We start from the raw sequence: 24,887 nt of genomic DNA, 5'->3' as shown, positions 1-24,887 counted from the left end.
AATGATTTGCAATAACAGAAGAATCTATCCTGGCAGTGGAAATACCATTTTAATAACTTCCTTGACCTATTATAAAAGTAATAGTTTTAGGGTTCCTTTTGAGATGTCAGTATTATTTGACTTTAGTTTTATTCACTGTACTTTACATCAGAATGAATTATATGATGTTTGTAAAAAACTTTCATTTTGTTTCATACTCAAGCCATGGATATTAATTTTAAAATTACTGCTTTGTGTCTTATTGTACAACTTTTATATATTACATGTTTACTATTTCTGTAGAGATTTAATGCGCAAACTGGTTTCCCTAAAAATTATTCTCAAAGCTCATAATAATTCGATTATAGTCAGTAATGTGATTTTAGAGTTGGCTAAGGCACAAAACTGTAGAAGAACATGATTTGAAAATACTAGATGGTTTATTGTCATAAGATTTTACTCTTCATTATAATGTAATTAATATTTATTAAGTACCTGCTCTGTGTTAGTTAGTTACTATAATAGGTGCCTGTTAACCTTTTTCTATTTATTTTTTCTCTTCCCAGGTAAAAGTCAAACCATATGTTAATGGTACATCATCTATGTATTCTAGGGAAGATTTAAAACCATGGGGAAAGTCACCAATACTTAAAATATCTTCTCCACAGCCCATTCCCAGTAACAGAATTGATACTACCAACTCTGCCAGTTGGGTTGCTGGTTCTTTCAGGTGGGATTTTCATTTTATTCTGTAACTGTTAATTTGAGAAATAATCGTTCATTTTTAATCCAATTAAAAATTTCAATGGTGAACATCTAAGAAATATTAATATAAATTTCTCATGCACAGAAAATTACCTAAATGCCTACAAATTGCTAACCAGCTGTAATAGGCTTCTCCCTTAAACCCCAAGCAAAATTTAGTTGCCTTTGTATTACCATCAGTGAATAGTAGCAAATACCGTATTTTACATATATATATAGAGAAACTTAATATCAGCAGTTATTTCTTAGATAATATATGTTGGTTAAAAATGCTACACAGGAAGACCATTTTGTCAGTGATAGACTTTATCTCTTACAGCATGTGAAGGGGTATTTAAAATTTCACAAAACATGTAACTATTCACAGTTAATTTTCAGAGGATATTAATTTGATGTTATTATATTGTCCTTTTAACTTGCCTATATTTTGTATATATTTTTCTTTTATTTAGAAAGCCAAATGAAGGCCAGGTGAGGTAGCTCATGCCTGCAATCCTAGCACTTTGGGAGGCCAAGGTGGGCAGATTGCCTGAGCTCAGGACTTCAAGACCAGCCTGGGCAACATGGTGAAACCCCATCTCTACTAAAGTACAAAAAACTATGCAGGCCTGGTGGTGTGCACTTGCAATCCCAGCTACTTGGGAGGCTGAGGTGGAAGAATCGTTTGAACCCAGGAGGCAGAGGTTGCAGTGAGCCCAGATTGTGCCACTGCACTCCAGCCTGGGCGACAGAGCAAGACTCCATCTCAAAAAAAAGAAAAAAAGAAAAGTCAAATGAAGGAGTAGATATAATTAGAATGTAGTGTTCTTTCAATATATTTGAGCTTGTGCTTCATGTTTATATGCCTGCTATGGTTGATAAGGTCTAAAATTGTTATTTGACTTATGGATTATATTATCATCTGAACTATTTATGTAATTCTTTTGAAATAGGCCATGTTTTGCAGAGTTGGAACAAAGATTATGATGTTCCATTTTACGTGCTTCATGGTTTAAAGTTTAGTTCAGAAATTGTTTAATTTTTTTTTTTTGCCTAAGTACCCTTATTGGTGCATGTTTAATATGTGGGAACATCTGGAAGCATCTTCTGATTGCTATTGTTAGGATATTTTGTTAAACATGTTTTAAAAATAGCTTGGTGGCAAAAGATACATTGGCTATTTTGGTATTATGTTCATTGACAAAATGCTTAGTAATATGCAATAAACATTCTCAATATTAACATATACACAAACATTTCTACATTCCTTCTGAAGTATTTCCTAGTGTAAATAATAAGTAGAATTCTTTTTGATGAAAAAAAGTACAGGAAACAAGTTACCCTTTATTGTGAAATAATGACTTTTTTGTGTTGTTTTTTGAGATGGAGTCTCTCTCTGTTGCCCAGGCTGGAGTGCAGTGGCACAATCTTGGCTCATTGCAATCCCCGCCTCCTGGGTTCAAGTGATTCTTCTGCCACAACCTCCTGGGTAGCTGGGACGACAGGCACGTGCAACTGTGCCTGGCAAAGTTTTGTATTTTTAGTAGAGACAGGGTTTCACCATGTTGGCCAGACTGGTCTCGAACTCCTTGTCCGGACTGATTTGGAACTCTTGACTTCATGATCCACCTGCCTCGACCTACCAAAGTTCTGGGATTATAGCAAGAGCCACTGCACCTGACTGACTTATTTTTATCCATAGTGTAGATTTCATTTAGGTAAAAAATCATGTATTTCTTTTTTTTTTTTTTGAGGTGGAGTTTTGCCCTTGTTGCCTATGTTGTAGTGCAGTGGTGCAATCTCAGCTCACTGCAACCTCTGCCTCCTAGGTTGAAGCAATTGTCCTGCCTCAGCCTCCTGAGTATCTGGGATTACAGGCATCTGCCACCACTCCCAACTAATTTTCGTATTTTTAGTAGTGGTGCGGTTTTACTTTGTTTGCCAGGCTGCTCTTGAACTTCTGACCTTAGGTGATTCACCCACCTTGGCCTCCCAAAGTTCTGGGATTACAAGTGAGAGCCACCATGCTTGGCCAGAAATCATCTAATTCTAAAGGTTGTAGAATTTTTTCCTTATTGTGGTATAACTCCTTCTAGTGGGTCTCCAATGTTGTTTAGTATCCCCAAATTTTTCTATTAAATGTTTGTTTTTGTTAATATTAAACAGTAGTATGAGTTTTGTTCGTTAAAAATAGAAAGGAAAGAATGTAATTTTCAAGCCTTATTATTCAACCGAAAGGTAGGAATTTAATTAGAACTTTGGTGAGTTCTGCCTGATTTAGTTAAGAATCTTTCTATTGTTTCACTTAAAAAAAAGTTTTCTTTAATGTAGGAATTTCAGTTATGTCATAACATTATGACTTTGGATACATATTAGCTGCTTTATGGGCTATATCACTTAACATTATGACTTTGGATATATATTTGTTGATATTTATATATGTGTATATTAAAGTAGCTTTTATTCAAAAATCCTTTTTGAAGTTGGCCCACAGCTGATAAATCTAAACTATACTCTTATAATTAATCTTACACATCACTTGTAGTTTCAGTGAAGTTGGGGGTTGTACTTTATAGGTAAATGAATACTTTGCAAAGTAACCTTTTATGTCTTTTAGTCCTGTCAGCCCTCCTGTTGTGGATCTCAGAACCATCATGGAAACAGAAGAAAGTAGACAAAAATGTGGAGCTACACCAAAGTCAAATTTAGGGTTTGTTAAAAAAATTATAAAAGATCATATCATGTTATGTTTTTACCCTAAGAATTGGAAAGACTTATCGCATGTTTCCTATTATTTTTCTACATTTGATTTTATGGTTAATTATACATCCTTTTCTGGGCAATTTAGCCTCCATAATATTATTTCTTAAATATGTTCTAAAGATAGTGTTGAGTTGATAGGCCAGCTCTTGTAGAATGCAGTATTACATCCCAGAAACCTGACTCTAAAATGATCATGGTGGACTATTGGCTATGAAAGCCAAAGAGTTAAGGCTTGTAGTGCAACTTCTTGAAATTGATGATATGTTGGAGGGCTCATATGTAGCTATTGCTTGATCATTGTTGGTATAAACTGATATTTTCATTGTTGAAACTTGTGAGCATTTTAATGCAATAATGGTAAAATAGCATCAAATAAATAGAAAACATTATTGTTACCAGTAACATTTATAAAGCAGAAATTAATGTTAATTGACTTAATTTCTAGCAAAATGATTTCTCATGGAATTAAACTTTCTCAGAAGAAACCACTGAAACTAATTGGTTTCATTTAATTTCTAGCAAAACAGTCTCTCATGGAGTTAAACTTTCTCAGAAGCAACGAAAAATGATTGCATTGACTTCCAAGGAAAACAATTCAGGAATGAATAGCATGGAAACAGTTTTAACTACTCCTTCAAAAGCCCCCAAGCCAGTGAATGCATGGTATGCTTTTATTTTTATTAAAATTAATATATATCTGTATATTCACTTTTAAGGTAGTTACTGACTTTTGAGTTCCTTCCCAACCCCAGTATTTCCAAAGATTTTCAAGTATTTCACATCCCCTTTTGTGTTTAAGTTAAAAATTGGAACTTGGGAAACAAAGACTTTTTTTGTTGTTGTTTATTTTCTTTTGATTTGGGGTGTTTTGACATACACATCATGATGACATACATCATCATACACATCAAACTGGATATATTTTTCATATATAGATACAATTTCTTCATGATATTCTAATTAGATTTTCTTGCTAAAATGATTTAAAATTTATTTTTTCATTTTTATAAGAAATTAAATATGTTAGACCATATAAAAAGAAAGCTTTATTTATTCTATGCTAATTTTTTGTCCTTTTGCATGCTCCATAAATATCTTTGCATGGTTATAAACATAGTTTGTTCTTTTTCACAATGTTCTTAACATTGTGTTTACGTTTTCTCCATTAGAATTTACATGTAGAGGTAACATTAATCCGGATACTCTCCAAAGAATTCAGAATATAATTTTGAGATGTGTAGAATAGGTTGTACTCCAGCTTTTCTTCCATCCTTCCTTTTCTTTGTATTTTAAAATATCTGGAAACCAATACTGGAGAAGTACACGAAGAGTGTGAAGCCTTATGAAAAGATTAGTAGAATGCTCTTTCTTTTACAATGCTTGGGGAGGATCTTGGCAGCTACCCATGGTTTAGGGGAATCTCTTCAGTATTCCTTTTTTTTTTGAGATGGAGTTTCGCTCTTGTTACCCAGGCTGGAGTGCAATGGCGCGATCTCAGCTCACTGCAACCTCTGCCTCCTGGGTTCAGGCAATTCTCTTGCTTCAGCCTCCTGAGTACCTGGGATTACAGGCACGCACCACCATGCCCAGCTAATTTTTTGTATTTTTAGTAGAGACAGGGTTTCACCATGTTGACCAGGATGGTCTCAATCTCTTGACCTCGTGATCCACCCGCCTCGGCCTCCCAAAGTGCTGCGATTACAGGCGTGAGCCACTGCGCCTGGCCTTCTCTTCAGTATTTCTAAGGCCACATTATTTTGTTTGTAAGAAGAAATATTTTTCTCAATTAAAACGTTAATTATTTTGAAGAAAGTGGCAAATAATTTTATTCTAAGTGTTGCCAGTGGAACTAAATCAGTGCCTGTTATGGCTACTATTAGGTCCAAAGCATGGTCACTGAAAAAGAAAGTAAAATAAGAGGTAGGAACACCCAAGGGAAAGAGAAAAGACGGTAAAATTTGAGAGGATGAGCTTAGCAGAATTTTAAAATTTATCAGTATTTGTTACCTTCTAAATGTAAGGGACTGTGCTAGTTTCTGATGATAAGGCAATAAATAAGACAGATTTGGCCATTACCCTTGTATGGTTTATGGTGTGACTGCTGCAACACTGAGTTGTGCTTTCTCTAAACAAAAGTATGGAAAGACCAAAAAGGGGGAAAAGTTGGAACAACTGTCAAGTACTAAATTGAAGTTTGAGAGAATTAAGCTCATGATAAAGCTTCTCTGGGCATGGTAATATAGCTGTGGGCATGGTAATATATCTGTAACCATGGCATCAATCACTTTCCTTAAGCAGAAAGTAAATGAGTGAAAGTTGTTTCATTTAGTGTTTCAGAGGCATATTCCTTAGAGTCCTGTGTTCTTTTGTGATCTGAATTGGGTCTTTTCCAGGCTTGCTGAATATCTGTCATCTTGCAGATTTTATTCCCTTCTCTCCAGTGTTTGATCCCCAGTTTTCTTGATCCTGTGGCGTTCTCTTGATACACTCCTTGTTTTGATGTAGCACAATTCTAGTAGGTTTCTGATAAAAGATGTATAGGACATCTTTTTGGAGCTCGTATATTCATGAAAAGGTTTTTATTCTAGCCTTCATTATTGACTGATAGATGAGAACAGGATTCTAAATTGGAAATCATTTGGAGAATTTATTCAGTGTCATTTAATTCCTAAACCTTCTTATGTTACCTCTTGTTTTCTTCTCCACCTTTTTTTTCCCTGAAAGTTTATAGAGTCTTTTCTTTATCTCTACTGTTCTGAAATTTTACATTAATGTATCATAATACTGGTGTTTTTTGATACATGCTGGATACTTGGGCTCTTTTAATTGGCAATAGCATGTCTTTAAGTTCTAGGAAAATCCTGTGTATGCTAATATTACTTTGATACTTTTCCTTTTCACTGTTTTCTCTACAAATCACATTAGTCAGATACTGGTCCTCCTGGGCTTCTTTAAATTTTTTACTTTTTATATTTATGAGATGGAGTCTCACTCTTTTTTTTTTTTTTTTTGCCAATCAGTTTGAGCTTATAAGGTTGCTCAGGTTAGCCTTGAACTCATGACCTCGCCTTCGCAAGCGCCACGACCTCTGGTGGGAGCCACTTTGGACCCCAAGTCTCACTCTGTTATTAAGGTTTGAGTGCAGTGGTGCGACCTTGGTTCACTGCAACCTCTGCCTCCCAGGTTCAAGCGATTCTTCTGCCTCAGTTTCCTGAATAGTTGGGATTACAGGTGCCCGCCACCATACATGGCTAATTTTTGTATTTTCAGTAGAAACATGGTTTCACCATGTTGGCCAGGCTGGTCTCGAACTCCTGACCTCAAGTGATCTTCCTGCCTCAGCCGCACAAAGTGCTGGAATTACAGGTGTGAGGCACTACACTTTCTTTTTTCTATTGTCCACATATATGCCTTCCAGTTCTACTTTCTGGAACATTTGCTTGACTTTGTTTCAACCATTAAAATCCTTATCAAGAGTTTCATTTGTTGTTGATACCTTTTTCTGTAGTATGCCCTTTAACATTCTGATGTTGAAGATCTCTGTACTCTGTAGGCATTTTCACTCTTTAGTATATACCCAACAAAAATGTATGCACCTATGTACTACACAACATGTATAAGAATGCTGATAATTTATTATTTGTAGTAGCCCAAACCAAAAACAATCTAGATGTCTATTAGCAGTAAATGGATAAATTAGTTTATTTTTATAGAATACTACACAGTAATAAAAAGAATAAATCATGACTAAATACAATAGTGTGGATGAATCTTACCAATGTGATATTGAACAAAATAAACCAATCATTCAAAAGAAAGAAAGCTAAAAATACCGATTGATTTACAATTATGTTTTATTCATTATTCTCTATATATGTTTTATTTTAACTCATTTTGTCAATTTATTGATTGATTGCTTTTAAGTTCTGATTGGAAGCTCTCTGTGCCTGTGTGGTACAAGTATATTGATAGATGTGACTATAGGGTAACGTTTCAGTTTCCTTAGGGACCCCTGAATCCTCCCATATGTTGGTTATCTCCATATCTTTTCTCCTTGGTCTCTTTGGTCTCAGTTTTTCTGAAGAGCGCCTTTTAATTTTTTTTTTTGCTTGTAAGGTGTACATTTGGTGCTAGCATTCTGGAACCTTATCTCAGGGTAGGGAGGTTAGAGCTGGGACTGAACTTGTCACCATTTGTAATAGGTTTTCTCATTTACTTTATAGATTTTGTATACAACAGTTCACTCCTGCTTTCCTCTATTACTAGTGACTTTGAATCAAATTTTCCTTCTGCAAGAGTAAAGGAGATGTAGTCATGTGACTACAGGGAGATAGGGAGTACATCTCGCACTCTCAACCCCTCCTTAAACTACAGCAATTTTCACATTTTCATCCTCATGTCGACTTCGGGATTTGATACATACTCTGTTTCCAGTATATGCCTGTTTCCAGAGTTCTGAGCTTCCCTCCCTGCCACCACCCACCTGATGACTCTTTTCTTTATATCCGCTCTGCGTCATCAGTTTTATCGTTCCATCTTTTTTGCTATCATTCAAAAATGTGTTGCTATTTTTAGTCTGCCATTGTCTTAATATCTTACTGTTTTTGCTCTTGTGGGTTTATATCTTTCTGATTACTTTGCTTTACACGTTAGGAATTCAGAGGAAGGTATTCAGGTAGACATTTTCTGAAACTTCTGACTAACTTTCAAATATAGGAAAAATTTTTCCTTAGTAATTATTAGCAACATGAGCTTAGAGTGCCATGTTGAAGGGACTATCTAAATTTTAAAAGGAGTCTATTATGACATATTAAGGAGAATTTTAGAAACATCGGAAGAAATATACCATAATTTGACCAAAAACATAGGGTATTTTTCTTTGAAAAGAATTTGATCATTATCTGGCTGGGAATGATGGCTCATGCCTATAATCCAAGTACTTTGGGAGGCCAAGGCAGGCAAATCACCTGAGGTCAGGAGTTTGAGACCAGCCTGGCCGACATGGCAAAACCCCACCTCTACTAAAAATACAAAAATTATCTGGGTGTGATGATGCGTGCCTGTAATCCCAGCTACTTGGGAGGCTGAGGCAGGAGAATCGCTTGAACCTAGGAGGTAGAAGTTGCAGTGAGCTGAGATCATGCCACCATACTCAAGCCTGGGTGACAGAGGAAGACTCCTTGTCCAAAAAAAAAAATTGACATTTATCAAATATAAGTGATATTTGTTACACATTTGTTTTATGAAAACATGGTTGGAAAACTTAAGTACAAACTTGAGTGATGAGTTTTATGTATCTTAGAACACCAAGAAAATTTAACCAATTATACATAATTTAGATAATTATAGGTATTCTGAATTTTTGAGAATTATAGCTATTCTGAATTATTATCATCAAGGTGAGAGGTATCTGAATTATCTACAGTTAGTAATTTATGCTCTTTTTATGGCTTCTTAAAACTGTACAGGCATACTTTGGAGCTATTGCAGGTTCAATTCCAGACTACCTCAATAAAGCAAACATCGCAATAAAGTGAGTCACAGGAAATTTTTGGTTTCCTGGTGCCTGTAAAAGTAATGTTTATACTATACTATAGTTTGTTAAGTGTGCAATGGCATAATATTTACAAAAAAAACCATACCTTAATGTGAAAATACTTTATTGCTAAAAAATGCTAGTGATCATCTGAGGCTTCAGCAAATCATAATCTTTTTATGGTGGAGGATCTTGCCTTGATCTTGATGACTAATGACTGATCAAGGTGGTACTTTTGTCACTAAGCTTAATTCTTTGTAGCTTTTGATTTAAAGTGAGAGACATGTGACTTTTCCTTTCAGTTGAACACTTAGAGGCCATTGTAGGGTTATTAGTTGGTCTAGTTTCAATATTTTTATTTCTTAGGAAATAGGGAGGCTTAAGGAGGAGGAGGAGAGAGATGGGAGAACTGCCAATTGGTGTTAACAGTTAGAAAACAAACATTTATCAATTAAGCTTGCCAACTTGTCTGGATGTGGCTCATGGTGCTCCAGAACAATTATAATAGTAACATCAAAGATCACCATAACAGATAAGATAATAATGAAAAAGTTTGAAATATCAGGAGAATTACCAAAATGTGACAGAGAGACACAAAGTGAGCATGTATTGTTAGAAAAATATCACTGATGACTTGCTCCATGCAGGGTTCCCACAAACCTTCATCCTGTTTAAAAACACAGAAACTATGAAGTACAATAAAGCAAAGCACTTTAGTATAAATTGAAATTACTATTATTAAATTGTTGAATAATTTTTTCTTGAATTCTTACAAGGCTACAAAGTATTTTAACCCGAACTCTAGATACAACATTAATTACTGAGTGAATATAATGTGCTATAATTTTTCATGTGATTACAAAATTATGAGATAACTACATAATTCAGTATATCACTTGAATTTTAATCAGATACACATAGAATGTAAATACTTGTAATATATGCTTGAAGTAAAAATGGAATGGATTGTTTTCCTGAGAACATCTCTCATATGCATTGGCTTTTTAAAAAATTGGAACTTTTTTTATTTTTGAGACAGGGTTTCACTCTGTGGCTCCAGCTGGAATGCAGTGGTGCATTCTCAGCTCACTGCATCCTTGACCTCCTGGGCTCAAGCCATCCTCCCACCTCAGCCTCCTGAGTAGCTGGGATCACAGGTGTGCATCACCATGCTCAGCTAATTTTTTATTTGTTGTAGAGATGGGTCTTCCTGTGTATCCCAGGCTGGTCTTGAACTCCTGGGCTCAAGCAGTCCTCTTGCCTTGACTTCCCAAAGTGTTGGGATTACAGGTGTAAATCACTGTTCATGGCTGACTTTAACATTTTTTTTTTCTTTGAGACGGAGTTTCACTCTTATTGTCCAGGCCTGGAGTGCAATGGCATGATCTCAGCTCACTGCAACCTCCGCCTCCTGGGCAAGTGATTTTCCTGCCTCAGCCTCCTGAGTAGCTGGGATTACAGGCATGCAGCACCATGCCTGGCTAATTTTGTATTTTTAGTAGAGATGGGATTTCTCCATGTTGGTCAGGCTGGTCTTGAACTCCAGACCTCAGGTGATCTTCTCACCTCAGCCTCCCAAAGTGCTGGGACCACAGAGGTGGGCCAACACAACCAGCCTAAAGTTAACATTTTAATCAGATTTACAGAGTGTATTCATGACTCTGGTAATTTATCTGTGGTTTGTTTGTTCTGCGATGGAGTCTTGCTCTGTTGCCCAGGCTGGAATGCCATGGTGCAATGGCAATTCTCCTGCCACAGCCCCCTGAGTAGCTGAGATTACAGGTACACACCACCATGCCTGGCTAATTTTTGTATTTTTAGTAGAGATGGGGTTTTACCACGTTGGCCAGGCTGGTCTCGAACTCCTGACCTGGTGATCCACCCACCTCAGCCTCCCAAAGTGCTGGGATTACAGGCATGAGCCACCGCGCCCAGCTGATTTATCTGCTTTTTAAAATCATTCTTAAAGATACATCATCATCTGAAGTATCATCTAATGAGATTTTATTCAAAAGATTTTAAAAAATATATTTATGTTAATATTAAGGTAAACGTGCAGTTCATTAGCAAGTCACAAGTTAACACTCAATATACTTGTGGTTGTGGTAGGATTTTCACTACTTTGTTCACACATTCATTCACCTCGTCTGTACAATTCCCAGTGTATAGTTGTACTCCTGCTGCTGGCAGTTAGGTGTGGCAATGGAAAGAATTAAAGATAACTGGATTTTTGCATTAGATTGAAGTTCTAACCAGGAGAATTTTAAATGTAATGTGAAAACACTATTTATGGGAATTGACTAAAATTAAATGTTTTACTTGGAGAAATAATAGAACGTTTCTCACCATTCATCTTCAGTGGAAGAATACATAGTCTTTGTGGCCTGGCTTGATGTTTGAATGTAAATTCTTTCGAATTCAATTTAGAGCTAACACATACAATATTAAACAATTTCAGTTACTTAACATTTTAAAGCTAAAAATATTATTCTTTAAAGCAAAATTACAGTGCTGCTTTGAGGAACAAAATTCTGGTTAATTTTTATATAGGTACAAATGTCTAAAATCCTTCTCCATAAATTTTCTGTGGCTGTTAAGGTGGAAAATAGCTGGAGCTTATGAGTTAGGAAAGTAAAATTGTGGGAAATCAGATACTTTCAAATTATGGCATAGTCAGTGGAAAGAACAATAGAACATATTTGAAGAAATCTGTTTGTCAATCCTTATGCCAGTATCACATGGTCTTAGTTCCTTTTGTGCTGCTGTAACAGAGTACCACAGACTGGGGAATTTATAATGAACAGATGTTTATTGGCTCACAGTTCTAGTGGAAGGTATCATCTGCCAGAAAGGTGACAGAGAGCCGAAAGGGTTAATCACTGTTAGTGATAATGGCATTAGTCAGTTTGTGAGGCACTCTCATAACTTAAACATCGCTTAAAGGTCTTATCTCTCCATACCATCACAGTGACAATTACATTTCAGCATGAATTTTGGAGGCAATACATTCAGACCTAGCATACACTATCCTGATTACTATAAATGGTTTTGTCTTCTTCAAACTTTTTATGTGTTTTTTTTTTTTTTTTTTTAAAGAATGCTTTGGCTAATCTGGGATTTTTTATTCTCATATAAATTTTAGAATCAGTTTGTCAATTTCTGCAATTAAAAAACCTGGGTGAAATTAATTCAATTTTAAAAATAGATACAGTGTACATAGATTTTCTGTTATCTTCAGTAATTGCTTTTTTAAAAAAGACACTTGTCTATTCCATGTAAATTATCAAATTTATTTGTTTTGGTTATAACATCTTTTTCTTTTTTTTCTGTTTTTTCATTTTTTAAATTTTTATTTTATTATTATACTTTAAGTTCTGTGGTACATGTGCAGATCGTGCAGGATTGTTACATAGGTATACACATGCCATGGTGGTTTGCTGCATCCATCCACTGTCACCTACATTAGGTGTTTCTCCTAATGTTATCCCTCCCCAATCTCCCCACTCTCTGCTATTCCTCCCCTAGTCCCCCCAAGCCCAGCAGACCCCCGTGTATGATGTTCCCCTCCTTGTGTCCATATGTTCTCATTGTTCAATAGTCCCTTATGAGTGAGAACGTGTGGTGTTTAGCTTTCTGTTCTTGTGTCAGTTTGCTGAGAATGATGTTTTCCAGTTTCATTTATGTTCCTGCAAAGGACATGAACTCATCCTTTTTTTGGCTGCATAATATCCCATCGTACATATGTGCCACATTGTATTTATCCAGTCTATCATTGATGGGCATTTGGGTTGGTTCCAGGTCTTTGCTATTGTAAACAGTGCCACAATGAACATATGTGTGCATGTGTCTTTATAATAGAACAATTTATAATCCGTTGGGTGTGTACCCAGTAATGGAATTGCTGGGTCAAATGGTATTTCTATTTCTAGATCCTTGAAGAATTGCCACACTGTCTTCCACAATGGTTGAACTAATTTACACTCCCACCAATAGTCTAAAAGCGTTCCTATTTCTCTACATCCTCTCCAGCATATGTTGTCTCCAGATTTTTTAATGATTGCCATTCTAACTGGTATGAGATGGTATCTCAATGTGATTTTCATTTGCATTTCTCTATTGACCAGTAATGAGTGTTTTTTCCTATGTTTGTTGGCTGCATAAATGTCTTCTTTTGAAAAGTTTCTGTTCATATCCTGCAACCACTTTTGGATGGGGTTGTTTTTTTCTTACAAATTTAAGTTCTTTGCAGATTCTGGATATTAGCCCTTTGTCAGATGGGTAGATTGCAGAAATTTTTTCCCATTCTATTGGTTGCCGGTTTACTCTAATGATTGTTTCTTTTACTGTGTAGAAGCCCTTGAGTTTAATTAGATCTCATTTGTCTATTTTGGCTTTTGTTGTGTTAGTCATGAAGTCCTTGCCTATGCCTATGTCCTAAATGGTATTGCATAGGTTTTCTTCTAGGGTTTTTATGGTGTTAGGTCTTATTTATTTATTTTTTAAAAAATGTATTTATTTAACTGTAGGTGCATACTATATCTGGCATTTCTCCCATGTGTATCCTTCCCCACCCTCCCCACCCCTTCCTGTCTCTCCCCTACCCCCCTCAACTGTCCCCAGTGTGTGATGCTCCTCTCCCTGAGTCCACGTGTTCTCACTGTTCAGCACCCACCTATCAGTGAATCTGGAGTTAGTTTTTTTTATAAGGTGTAAGGAAGGGATCTAGTTTCAGCTTTTGGCACATGGCTAGCCAGTTTTCCCAACTTGTTCTGTCACCCAGGCTGAATTGCAGTGGCCCAATCTCGGCTCACTGCAACCTCTACCTCCCAGGTTCAAGCAATTCTCATGCCTTAGCTTCCTGAGTAGCTGGGATTGCAGGCATATGCCACCATACCTAGCTAATTTTTGTATTTTTAGCAGAAACAAGAGTTTCACCATGTTGGCCAGGTTGGTCTTAAACTCCTGGACTCAAGTGATCTACCTGCCTGGTCTCCCAAAGTGCTGGGATTACAGGCATGAGCCATTACACCTGGCCTTATAAGACTTCTGTGTTAGCCTTTTAATTTCTGTATTGTCTTGTTTTAGTTATCTATTGCTTCATAACAGATTATCCTTAAACAACAGCTTAAAACAACAATGTTTATTATCCTAATTCCTTTAGGTCAGAAATCTTAGCTGAATGCCTCCAACTTAGGATCTTCCACAGTGACACAGTCAAGGTTTGGCCAGGGCTATAGTCATTTCAGGGCATGACTTGAAGAGGATCTACTTTCAAGATTAATGACATAGATAGAGAATTCTGGGTTGATGTATTTTATCTCTTTCATCATATTAAAGATTCCTTTCTATTATCTTTTGGGCTTCATTGTTTCAAATAATATGCCACTCATTTTCATTTTTTGTTGTGTTTCTATGGCTGCTTTCAAGAATTTCTGTTTAGCTTTGGTTTTCAGCTGTTTATTTATTATGTGCCTAAGTATAGTTTTCTTTTTTTAATTTTTTTGGGGGTTTGCCAAAATTCTGGAATCTATCTTCTATCAAATTTGGGAACATTTTAGCCATTGTTTCTTTTTGTCTCCCCTATCTCTCTTCTTTATTTCTATGACTTCAGTTACACATATGGCAGACCTTTTGATTTTATCTTATAACTCACTATGGGATGATTTTCTTCAACTTCTCCTTTTTGTTTTTCAGATTTAAGTTGGTTTATCTTCCAGTTTACTGGGTCTTCAATCTACACAGTGAATTTTAAAAAATAAAAAATTCTTGAATTTTCATGTTATTTCTTTAATAGTTTCTTTTGCTGAGCTTACCTATTTTTAAATTCATCCTGAGCTTTTGTTGTTGTTGTTATCTGATGCATAATCATAATAGCTATTTTAATATTATTGCTTATTTTAACATCTGGGTTATCTCTAGACTTGGTCTTCATTGATTGCTTTTTCTTATTGCATAGTTTCAGATATTTCACAATTGGCAGCAAGAATCCAACTTCACATTGAAAACTATAACTATATATTGTAAAATTTTTGGTATACATTCTTACTGTTTGCTTATAACTTCCAGCAGTGCCCTTTTACAAAATGGGTGTTTCTTTTTTAAATTTTCTTTATTCTTTTTTTTTTTGTTTTCTTCCTCTAACATAAATCATAGGAAACAAACAAAATGGATGTTTTAACATGATCTTTGCTTTCTTTTGCAGGGCGTCTCCTCTACATTCAGTTTCATCCAAGTCATTCCGGGATTTCTTACTAGAAGAAAAAAAGTCTATTACTAGTCATAGTTCAGGCGATCATGTCAAAAAAGTTTGTTTTAAAGGAATTGAAAATTCTCAGGCATCAAAAATTGTCAGGTAATGAAACAAAACTAACACATTTTCTACCTTAAGATATTCTATAGTGGTTTTATGTTCTGAAATAATCTTTAAAACTTTATGAGGCAGATTTTTGTACACTCTTTTACATTCAGAATGAAATTAGCATGTTTAAAGTCCTTCCCTACTTTAAAACATTGAAATAGTTATTGAGATATAATTGACTAAAATCAGTTGCATCTATTTAAAGGATACAATCTGTAGTTTCAGCATATATATAATCCTATGACACCACCACAACATTCAAGGTAGTGAACAGAAGCATCATTTTCAGATGTTTCCTCATGCCCCTTTCTAATCCATTCCTCTCTTCTGTTCCCCCTCCCAAGCAGCTACTAATCTGTCAATACAGACTAGCTTGCATGTTTTAAAAGAGTTTTATGTCAGTGGGGTCATACAGTATGTACCTGTTGTAAAATCTGTCTTCTTTTACTCAGCATAATTGTTTTGAGATTTATTTAAGCTATTGTGTGTATCCATTGATTCTCTTTCATTGCTGAATAGTATTTCATTGTATGGGTATACCACAGTCAGTTTATCCATGCACCTGTTGATGGACCTTTAGGTATTTGCAGTTTTTTTCTCTAGCTATTTTTTAATTTTAATTTTCGTGAAACTAGAGATGGGGTCTCATTATGTTGCCCAGGCTGGTCTTGAACTCCTAGCCCCAAGTAATCCCCCCAACTCTGCCTCCCAAAGTGCTAGGATTACAGGCATGATCCGCCATACCTGGCCTAGCTTTTTTTGATACTGTTTTAGAAAGTCCAATGTATTTTTTAAAAATTCCATATTTTAAATGCCTCCATGAAACATCAAAGTCTATCCATAATTTAAAAGACCAGGTCTCACTCTGTTATCTGTGCCAGAGTGCAGTGGTCCTGTCACAGCTCACTGGAAAAAGTGATTGGACCATTGCACTCTAGCATGGGTAGCAGAGCGAGATTTGGTCTCAAACAAAACAGAACAAAATAGGAAATGTTATGTCCAATTCAAATGCATCAAACAAATAATATAAACTTTTCTGACTGAGGCAAGGAGAGGGCACTGGGAACTATACTAGTTTGTCAGCTTACCTGCTCTGAGGAACTGTCAAAGTCTTCTGACAACAATGTTGGGAAACTACTGATTTAGATGAAATGTTTAGGTATATTTTTATTGTTAGTATTGTGACTATCTTCTTTTTTACAGATACTTACATTTAGGAGGAAAGTTCTTGAGCTATTTGCTTGCCATATAAAAAATCGGAGTGCAGAAAAGATCTGAAGTCATCTCCCTAACTTGTCAAATACTTCTAGCATTAAAATACTATTTTAAAGTAAAAATCTTAGGTTGGGTTTGGTGGCTTAATGTCTGTAATCCTAGCATGTTGGGAGGCTGAGGTGGGCAGATCATTTGAGTCCGGGAGTTCGAGATCAGACTGGCGAGATGATGAAACCTTGTCTCTACAAAAAATACCAAGAAAAAAGATTATCTGGGCCTGGTGGCATGCATCCATAGTCCCAGCTGTTCAGGAGGCAGGAGTGGTAGGATTGCTTGAGCCTGGAAGGTAAAGAATGCAGTTAACCATGAGTGTGCCACTCTGTTCACAGCCTGAGCAACAGAGTGAGACCTCGTCTCAAAAAAAAAAAAAACCTTAAGTGGAATACTAACATATGAAACAAATATTGAGCCTTTTTGCATATTAATTTATAAATTAAAATTATAATTATGATAGGCTTATAACTATAAAACTAGGAGCATAGTCTTAAAATTGGCAATCAAATATTTATTGATTATCAGCCTTGTATCAGACATTATGCTAAGTACTAGAGTCATAGTGGTAAACAAATTAGCCCCTGCCTATGTAGAACTATCCTCCTTTCTTGTTTTGCCATAGAAAAGTTATCTCTCCTATTTTAGGCCAAACCTGTGCTTTTATCTTAATGCTTCCCACTTCAGAAACCTTAAAACTATTAATTATCCCTGTCCTTTCTTGTGTAAGATTCAACCGTTTCCTTTTAACTAGATTCTTCCCCTCTGGTTTTGAATGTGCTCAGGTCTCTCATGTGGTCTGGGCACACTTTATTCTAGCAGTTGTCCTATCATTACCAATTCTCTACCCCCTCCACAACCAGATTTCTTCTAAGAGTTGTCACTTCCCACTCAGTCCTTAATTCATTTTGTCTTCCAGCCCCATTACTAAACTGAAACATTCCAGGCTAAGTTCACCAGTGACCTTTACATTGCCAACACCATCCACTTTTTATACCACTCATCATACTTGAAGTTCAATTACTGGTCGTCTTCTTATGTCACTTTATATTTTTTCAACACTGTCCATTTTATGAGCATATGTTCAGTTATCAGACATGTACTAAAGACTCAAAATTTATATCTCCTGCCCATATGTATTATCTGAGCTTGACTTAATTATCTGTCTTGTTGACCCTACCATCCTATTTGGATGTTCAGAAACACTGCAAACTTCATGTCCAAAATTAAACTTGATATTTTCCTCATACCCCTCACATAAAACCAAAATCAAAAATAGAGACAAAACAAAGAACAGGCTGTTCTTTCTGGATTTTCTTCCTCAGTAAAGAGGAAGAATTTGTGTCTTTGACACTTTCATTTTCTTCACAAATATTCAGTCTACTGTGAGAGCATTCCAGTTTCATCTCTTAAATATTTCTCAAATCCACATACTAAATTTTATCTCCAGTGCTATCACCTCTGATTCAGTCTACTGTGGTAATTCACCTGGGCTATGAGAGTTGCCTTCCTAACTGGTCTTTCCTTTCTTTCTTTCCTCCAATATATTAAGCCAGTGTGTTCTTTTTGAAAAATTGGAGTTTACTGCTTTTAAAATAAAAGCTATAGAGTTCCTTATATGACCTTTAAGCCCTACATAGTCTGGCTTCTGCCAGCTGCCTTTAACTTGGTTTTGTAACCTGATCTCTGTATTCTAGTCATCTTGGCCTTTTCTAGTTCTCAGATGCACTTTGCTTCTTTCCATCTCCTTACCCTGTGACAGACTGACTCTGACTCTTCTTTTAATATCTATTCAGTCCTATTCTTTGGAGAAGTCTGACTTACTGGGGCAGTTTGCTGATGTATGTTCTCATAGTACTTCTTTTTTATTGATACATTCCACAGTTATTATTAGTGTGATTCTTTAATGTTTGTGTACCCTAAGTATTTTCATGTCTGTATGTTTAATTATATGTTCAATGAGAGCAAGGAGGATGTTTGTCTTTGTTCATCATTTTACTGCCAGTGTTTAGAATGTCTCCTGGCATGTATTAGGTGCTCAGTGAGTCTGGTGAATGACTGAATGAGTAAATTAGTTAAAATTGTAGCTCTGTTTCAAGTAGTATTTGTTTCTAATGTAGTTAGTTATATTGCATGTCTTAAATATATTAAGGTAAAGATATGAAAATTAAGATCATTTTTGTACTTTTATATTTTAAATACTCATTGAAATGTAAAAAAAATGTTTTTGGATATATAACGTTATGTCATGGAACTTAAAATATGGATCTGTGGTTTCATAGTTGATCACTAGAGTGTGCTATAACATCAGGGCTCTTAATTATGAGAAGTGTGCCCTATTTTTCTGCTTTGGAAGTTTGACATAATGGAGTTTATGATAGTATCACATATCCATAACTTCAGTATTTTTGGTATGGGAGTTCATGTTTTAAATAGCTGTGGCTGTCACTGATAGTGATTCTGAGAAAGAAAACATATAGCTTGAGTTTCAGGGGTTTTTTTCATCATAGGAAATATAAGTACGCTTTTTTAAAAAGGAAATATAAAGCATTACAGACAGAATATTCACTAATTTGCAAATTATGGGCTACCTGGTACTGGCCTCTGTTGAGTTTATGTAAAAGTAGAATGTATAGGCCCAGCCTTTAATGTATCAGAAATCTAGTTGATAAATATAAATATACATACATGGAAGTTAAGTGACAGAATAAGAATGAATTTATGATAGAAGGACCAGGTGCTTTGGCTTACTCCTGTAATCCCAGCACTTTGGGAGACTGAGGGGGCGTGGCGGATCACGTGAGGCCAGAAGCCTCTCCAACATGGGGAAACCTCGTCTCTACTAAAAATACAAAAATTAGCCATAGTGGTGCATGTCTGTAATTCCAGCTACTAGGGAGCTGAGTCAGGAGAATTGCTTGAACATATGAGGTGGAAGTTACAGTGAGCCGGGATCACTCCACTGCACTGCAGTGAGACTCTGTCTCAAAAAAAAAAAAAACCCTGTATTTCTAGCATTTTGGGAGGCTGAGGCAGGTGGATCACGAGGTTAGGAGATCGAGACCATCCTGGCCAACATGGTGAAACCCCATCTCTATTAAAAAAAAAAAAATTATGATAAAGTATAGAAGTATTAAAGAGATTACATTATGATGAAGTACCAAATGAGTGGTTCTGAGAAGGAAAAATGAACATGGGCTGGAGTTGCCTGGAAGAATTCACCGGAGAAGAAGGGCTTGAGCTGTGTTAGTTCATAAGCACTTTTTATATTCATTTCCAAATATTTCATTATTATATTTATGGGCATGTGAATAATATTAGAAAAAAAGAGGTCACTTAATTTTTGATTCCTTTTATTGTCATAAGCTTTTGAATACAGGATAGGATCTTTAAAAGAAGAAATAAGAGAAGATGGGACAGTATAGATAGAGGAAATTGTGGGAGTTAAGACAGGAATGCTTATGGTCCTTTGGGGAGTTAGGGTGGCAGGGGTGTGGGACTCATCTAAGGAAATTCCACAAATTATACATTCTTGTTTTGGTTGTAGAAAATGTGAGTTTATTCCAAGGTTAGGGCAAGAATGACAATGTTGTTTGAGGATGTTAGCATCTAAAAGTGAGCAATTTGTGTAATTTTTATTTGTTTATTATTACTTAGGTATTCTTTTTCATTTCATGTGTTTTTATTTCCCATTTCCTTTCACTTAAATGCCTTCTTATGTAATTATGGAAAGAAAATGTAAGCTTGTTTGTTGCTTTTTTTTTTTTGAGTTGGAGTCTCGCTCTTTTAAGTTGGAGTCAGGCGGGAGTACGACAGTGTGATCTCTGCTTACTGCATCTTCCACCTCCCAGGTTCAAGTGATTCCTGTGCATCAGCCTCCAGAATAGCTGAAATTACAGGGACCTGCCACCACACATGGCTAATTTTTGTATTAGTAGAGACGGGGTTTCACTGTGTTGGCTAGGTTAGTTTCGAACTTCGGACCTCAGGTGATCTGCCAACCTTAGCCTCCCAAAGTGTTGAGATTAGAGGTGTGAGCCACCTTTCCCGGCTGAGCTTGTGTTTCTAATTAGAAAGGAAAACTACTTGTGAGGCTGGGCACAGTGGCTCACACCTGTAATCCCAGCATTTTGGGAGGCTGAGGCGGGCTGATCACCTCAGGTCAGGAGTCCAAGACCTGCCTGACCAATATGGAAAAACCATCTCTGCTAAAAATACAAAATTAGCCAGGTGTGGTGGCACACACCTGTAATCCCAGCTACTTAGGCGGCTGAGGTTGAGGTTTTGATGAGCCGAGATTGTGCCATTGCACTCCAGCCTAGGCAACAAAAACGAAACTCCATCTCAAAAAAAAAAAAAAAAAAAAAGAAAAACTACTTGTGAGATAAAAAAATTATTCTATGATTATATCAGTTCTAATCTTACATAAAAATCTTTCTAATTAAGCTAGTACAATTTTTTAAGGCCGACTATATGAACAAAGAATAATTTAGTTCTTTTAAAGTGTAAATGTGACAATATTAATGTTTTTTGGTTAGAACAAAATTTTTTTTTTTATTCAGGGAACGCCCGGCTAATTTTGTATTTTTAGTAGAGGCAGGGTTTCTCCATGTTGGTCAGGCTGATCTGGAACTCCCAACCTTAGGTGATCTGCCTGCCTTGGCCTCCCAAAGTGCTGGGATTACAGGCGTGAGCCACTGTGCCCAGCCTGCACAAAAATCTTTTAAGGAAAATTTCAGTTAACCTTTTTATGTTGCTGTTTATTTTCAGAAGGTTAAATTTTATACAGATCGTCTCTTGGGATATCTACTTCTGTATTGCTAGTATCTGAAACAATAATACTGTATTTATTATTTGAAAGCTTAGAATGTTTTTGATATTTGTTTAATCATAGCTCTATTTTATTTGACAAATTTGGTTTATTTTAAGATGAAATTTTGACATACTCCATGTTGTTTGGATTGAAAACACTGAAAAATCGTGAGTGGAAAAAGTTAATGGAATTGTAGTTCTTGGAAATAGATTTGAGTTTCAATATAACTATACCGCTTTTTCTAAATTTTTCCGTACCTCAGTTTCTTAATATGGAAATGAGAGCAATAATGCCTGTCACACAGGTTTACTATAAGGCTTGTATCAGTTTGTAATTTAGTACCTATATCTCTAAGAAAAGTTATCAGTAATTTAAAGCAATAAAGAACCTAAAAAACCTCTGCTTTTCTTTATTGTAGACTATAAAAATACCTTTTGAATTTCTGTTTCAGTCATTAATTTTTGAGTTAATTTTTATAAACAACTATTCTCAAGTATTCCGTTGGACATTGAGATACAAAGATGAATGAATCACAGTCCTGTTCCCTGAGAGACTAGTCTAGCAGTTAGGATTGAACATATAGGCCGGGTGCCATGGCTCACGCCTATAATCCCAGCACTTTGGGAGGCCAAGGCGGGTAGATCATGAGGTCAGGAGTTCAAGACCAGTCTGACCAAGATGGTGAAACCCCATTTCTACTAAAAATACAAAAGAATTAGCCGGGCGTGGCAATGGCCGCCTTAATCCCAGGTACTCGGGAGGCTGAGGCAGAGAATTGCTTGGACCTGGGAGCTGAGGTTGCAGTGAGCCAAGATCGCGTGCACTCCAGCCTAGGTGACAGAGTGAAACTGTGTCTCAAAAAAAAGAAGATTGAACATGTAAACAATAATAACAGTGTTTGATGATGCTTAATCATAATCATTGAAGTTTTGTACGTGGAGAGAGAAGGTGACATTTAAGCCAATTCCAAAAGAATGAGAAGACATTTGAAGTGGAATGTATTCTAGAATAAGGGGAATAGTAAAAATAAAGGCAGCTGTGTGATCATGGAAAAAACACTGTACTCTAAAAACACTGTGTTCTAAATTTAAAAGACCAGATTTTTGTTATTTCTCTGGTACTTACCTAATTTGTGAATCAAATTATATAATCTTCGAGTTTGTATAATGGATAATATATGCTTTCTTCACAGGGTGTTACAAGGATTAAATGGGATAATACACAATGAAGTACTTAGGCTTTTAGTAAATTTGTTTGCCCACACATCAGGGCTAAATATTTTAGCTTCAAGTGCATTTTGTACTTTGACCCTACTGTTTGTTTTTAACTTTATTTCTCTTTAAGTTTCTTCCTTACCCTAAATTCAGGCTTTTTTTTTGTTTGTTTATTGAAGAGAAGAGCCTGCCTTTACTTAAATCACCAAAATCTTTTATAGGCCCATGTATTTTTACAACCAAAATTCTAATTGTTACTCTCTCCAGCTTTCATAGCATTTCCTCAGTGAAACCATCAGCATATACCATCTTCTATATTATACTTTTTCTTCTGTAAATCCATAGTATTTTATGCATATTAATGTAGATTAATTACAGTGCTCTTATACATTGTTTTATCATTGCTTAGGTTTGTTTTTAAATCTTCCCCATCAGAATTATTTGAGGGGAGGGGATTGAATTTTATTCAGCCTGATTTTCAGCACCTACAGTAATCCTTACATGCTCAATAAATGGGTGTAAATGAATCATGAAGCCAGTATCTTAGGTCCTGTTTGTGTTGTTAAACCTGTCTAGTCCTCAGTTTGCTCATTGCTGAAAGAGAGCATTGGATTAATCTAGATAATCTGCACTAGGGACCTTTCTAGCTGTAAAATTCCACAATTAGGTCAGTCTGTAGTATATTAATTGCTCACAAAATTTGACTGTTAATTATCTGATTTAGGGATTATTGGTTTATCTGGTAGATATATAATATCATTAGAAAAATAGGCTATGTTTTGCAGTATCTTGCTCTATAATATTTTATACACAACATTTTATAAATATAGATTATTTTGTTTACTTATAATTTTAAAAGTAAACCTTACTGCACTCATTTAATTTGCCTCCTGAGTCAGGAGCTTACAGTTCTTCCTCTCTATTAATAAGCAGTTTGACTAATTTTGGCATTTGTTTTGCAGATGCTCTACTCATGGTACCCCAGGACCAGAAGGCAACCATATTTCAGATTTACCACTTCTAGACAGTCCCAAGTAAGGTTAATTGATAAGTTATGGGCCTCCAAAGCTAACTTGCTGCTTAGCATTGAAAGAGAACGTGAAGGTGGGGTACAGTGGCTCACGTCTATAATCCCAGCACTTTGGGAGGCCAAGGTAGGCAGATCACTTGAGGTCAGGAGTTAGAGACCAGCCTGGCCAACCTGGCGAAACCCTGTCTCTACTAAAAATACAAAAATTGTCTGGGTGTGGTGGTGCATGCCTGTGATCCCAGCTACTCCAGAGGCTGGCGTAGGAGAATTATTTGAACCTGGGAGGCAGAGGTTGTAGTGAGCCAAGATTATGCCACTGCACTCCAGCCTGGGTGACAGAGTGAGACTCCATCTCAACAAAAGAAAGAATGAGAGAATGTTAAAAAATTGGGAATAGTATGGTGTTGAGTAGAATGTATTACTTGAATCTTCTCTGTAGTGTAGTTTGAGTTACCTTTCTTTTCAGTTATGTTGTTTCTGCTCCCTCCCCATTTCCTGGTACTTCCATAATTTGCTCTATAACACTGGTCCAAATAAAACATTAGTTCTCCTCTTATTCTGTTTCTCACCTCATCATTCTGTAATCTCTGCACAAGCTTCCAGGTTCGTTCATATTTTAGGTCACTGGAAAAGCTGTAGCATTGCTAAAGAGTATTTTAGAGAAAATTTTGCATGCAAAAATGTAGGCAGATGAGTGAAACTCATTATTATTATTCTTTCAGTCCCTGGTTATCTTCTTCAGTGACTGCTCCGTCCGTGGTAGCCCCCGTCACTTTTGCATCTATTGTAGAAGAAGAACTACAACAGGAAGCAGCTCTTATTAGAAGTCGAGAAAAACCCTTGGCTCTGATTCAGGTAAATGGCTTACCAAGTAGAGTTTAATCTAGAGAAGAACTACATTTCATATTTAGGTTTTAAGAAAATCACATTTGTTTGCTTTGGACAGGTGCTTGTATCTATGAAGTTAAAATGTAAATGCCAGGTAAAATTCAACTGAGGCATCTAGCAGTTATGTATTAGTTGTAGATATTCAGGGCAATTAATTTATGACTAATAAGTTTATGATAAAGCTTATATGTTTAGCTTTGGTGATGCTTTGGATTACATTTAGTTTTTTAAAGTGATCAGCAGAGAATTTGGCAGTATTATCTAGTGCTACATTTGGTTTCTGTATCAGTAAGGAT

The 24,887-nt window shown here is 36.0% G+C and overlaps 1 protein-coding gene across 7 annotated transcripts in view; it reads left to right on the top strand.

The window, feature by feature from the left end:
* Nucleotides 1-24,887, top strand: part of IBTK (inhibitor of Bruton tyrosine kinase) — an 85,563-nt gene that overhangs the window by 58,875 nt on the left and 1,801 nt on the right. For 3 of the 7 annotated variants that reach the window (XM_078370720.1, XM_035296181.2, XM_054254186.2), the window contains 6 exons: nucleotides 546-709; nucleotides 3,341-3,433; nucleotides 4,006-4,149; nucleotides 15,225-15,374; nucleotides 23,636-23,707; nucleotides 24,426-24,558. In XM_078370720.1, the coding sequence (XP_078226846.1) occupies nucleotides 546-709; nucleotides 3,341-3,433; nucleotides 4,006-4,149; nucleotides 15,225-15,374; nucleotides 23,636-23,707; nucleotides 24,426-24,558 (756 nt within the window). Of the gene's footprint in view, nucleotides 1-545; nucleotides 710-3,340; nucleotides 3,434-4,005; nucleotides 4,150-15,224; nucleotides 15,375-23,635; nucleotides 23,828-24,425; nucleotides 24,559-24,887 lie in introns of all 7 variants that reach the window. The other 4 variants (XM_035296183.2, XM_078370719.1, XR_013534858.1 and 1 more) reach the window with 3 other exon arrangements.

The sequence above is a fragment of the Callithrix jacchus genome, chromosome 4 (assembly GCF_049354715.1).
Source record: "Callithrix jacchus isolate 240 chromosome 4, calJac240_pri, whole genome shotgun sequence".
Classification (NCBI taxonomy): Eukaryota; Metazoa; Chordata; class Mammalia; order Primates; family Cebidae; genus Callithrix; species Callithrix jacchus.
The sequence above is the reverse complement of the archived record's forward strand: the minus strand, read 5'-3'. Positions and strand labels throughout refer to the sequence as shown.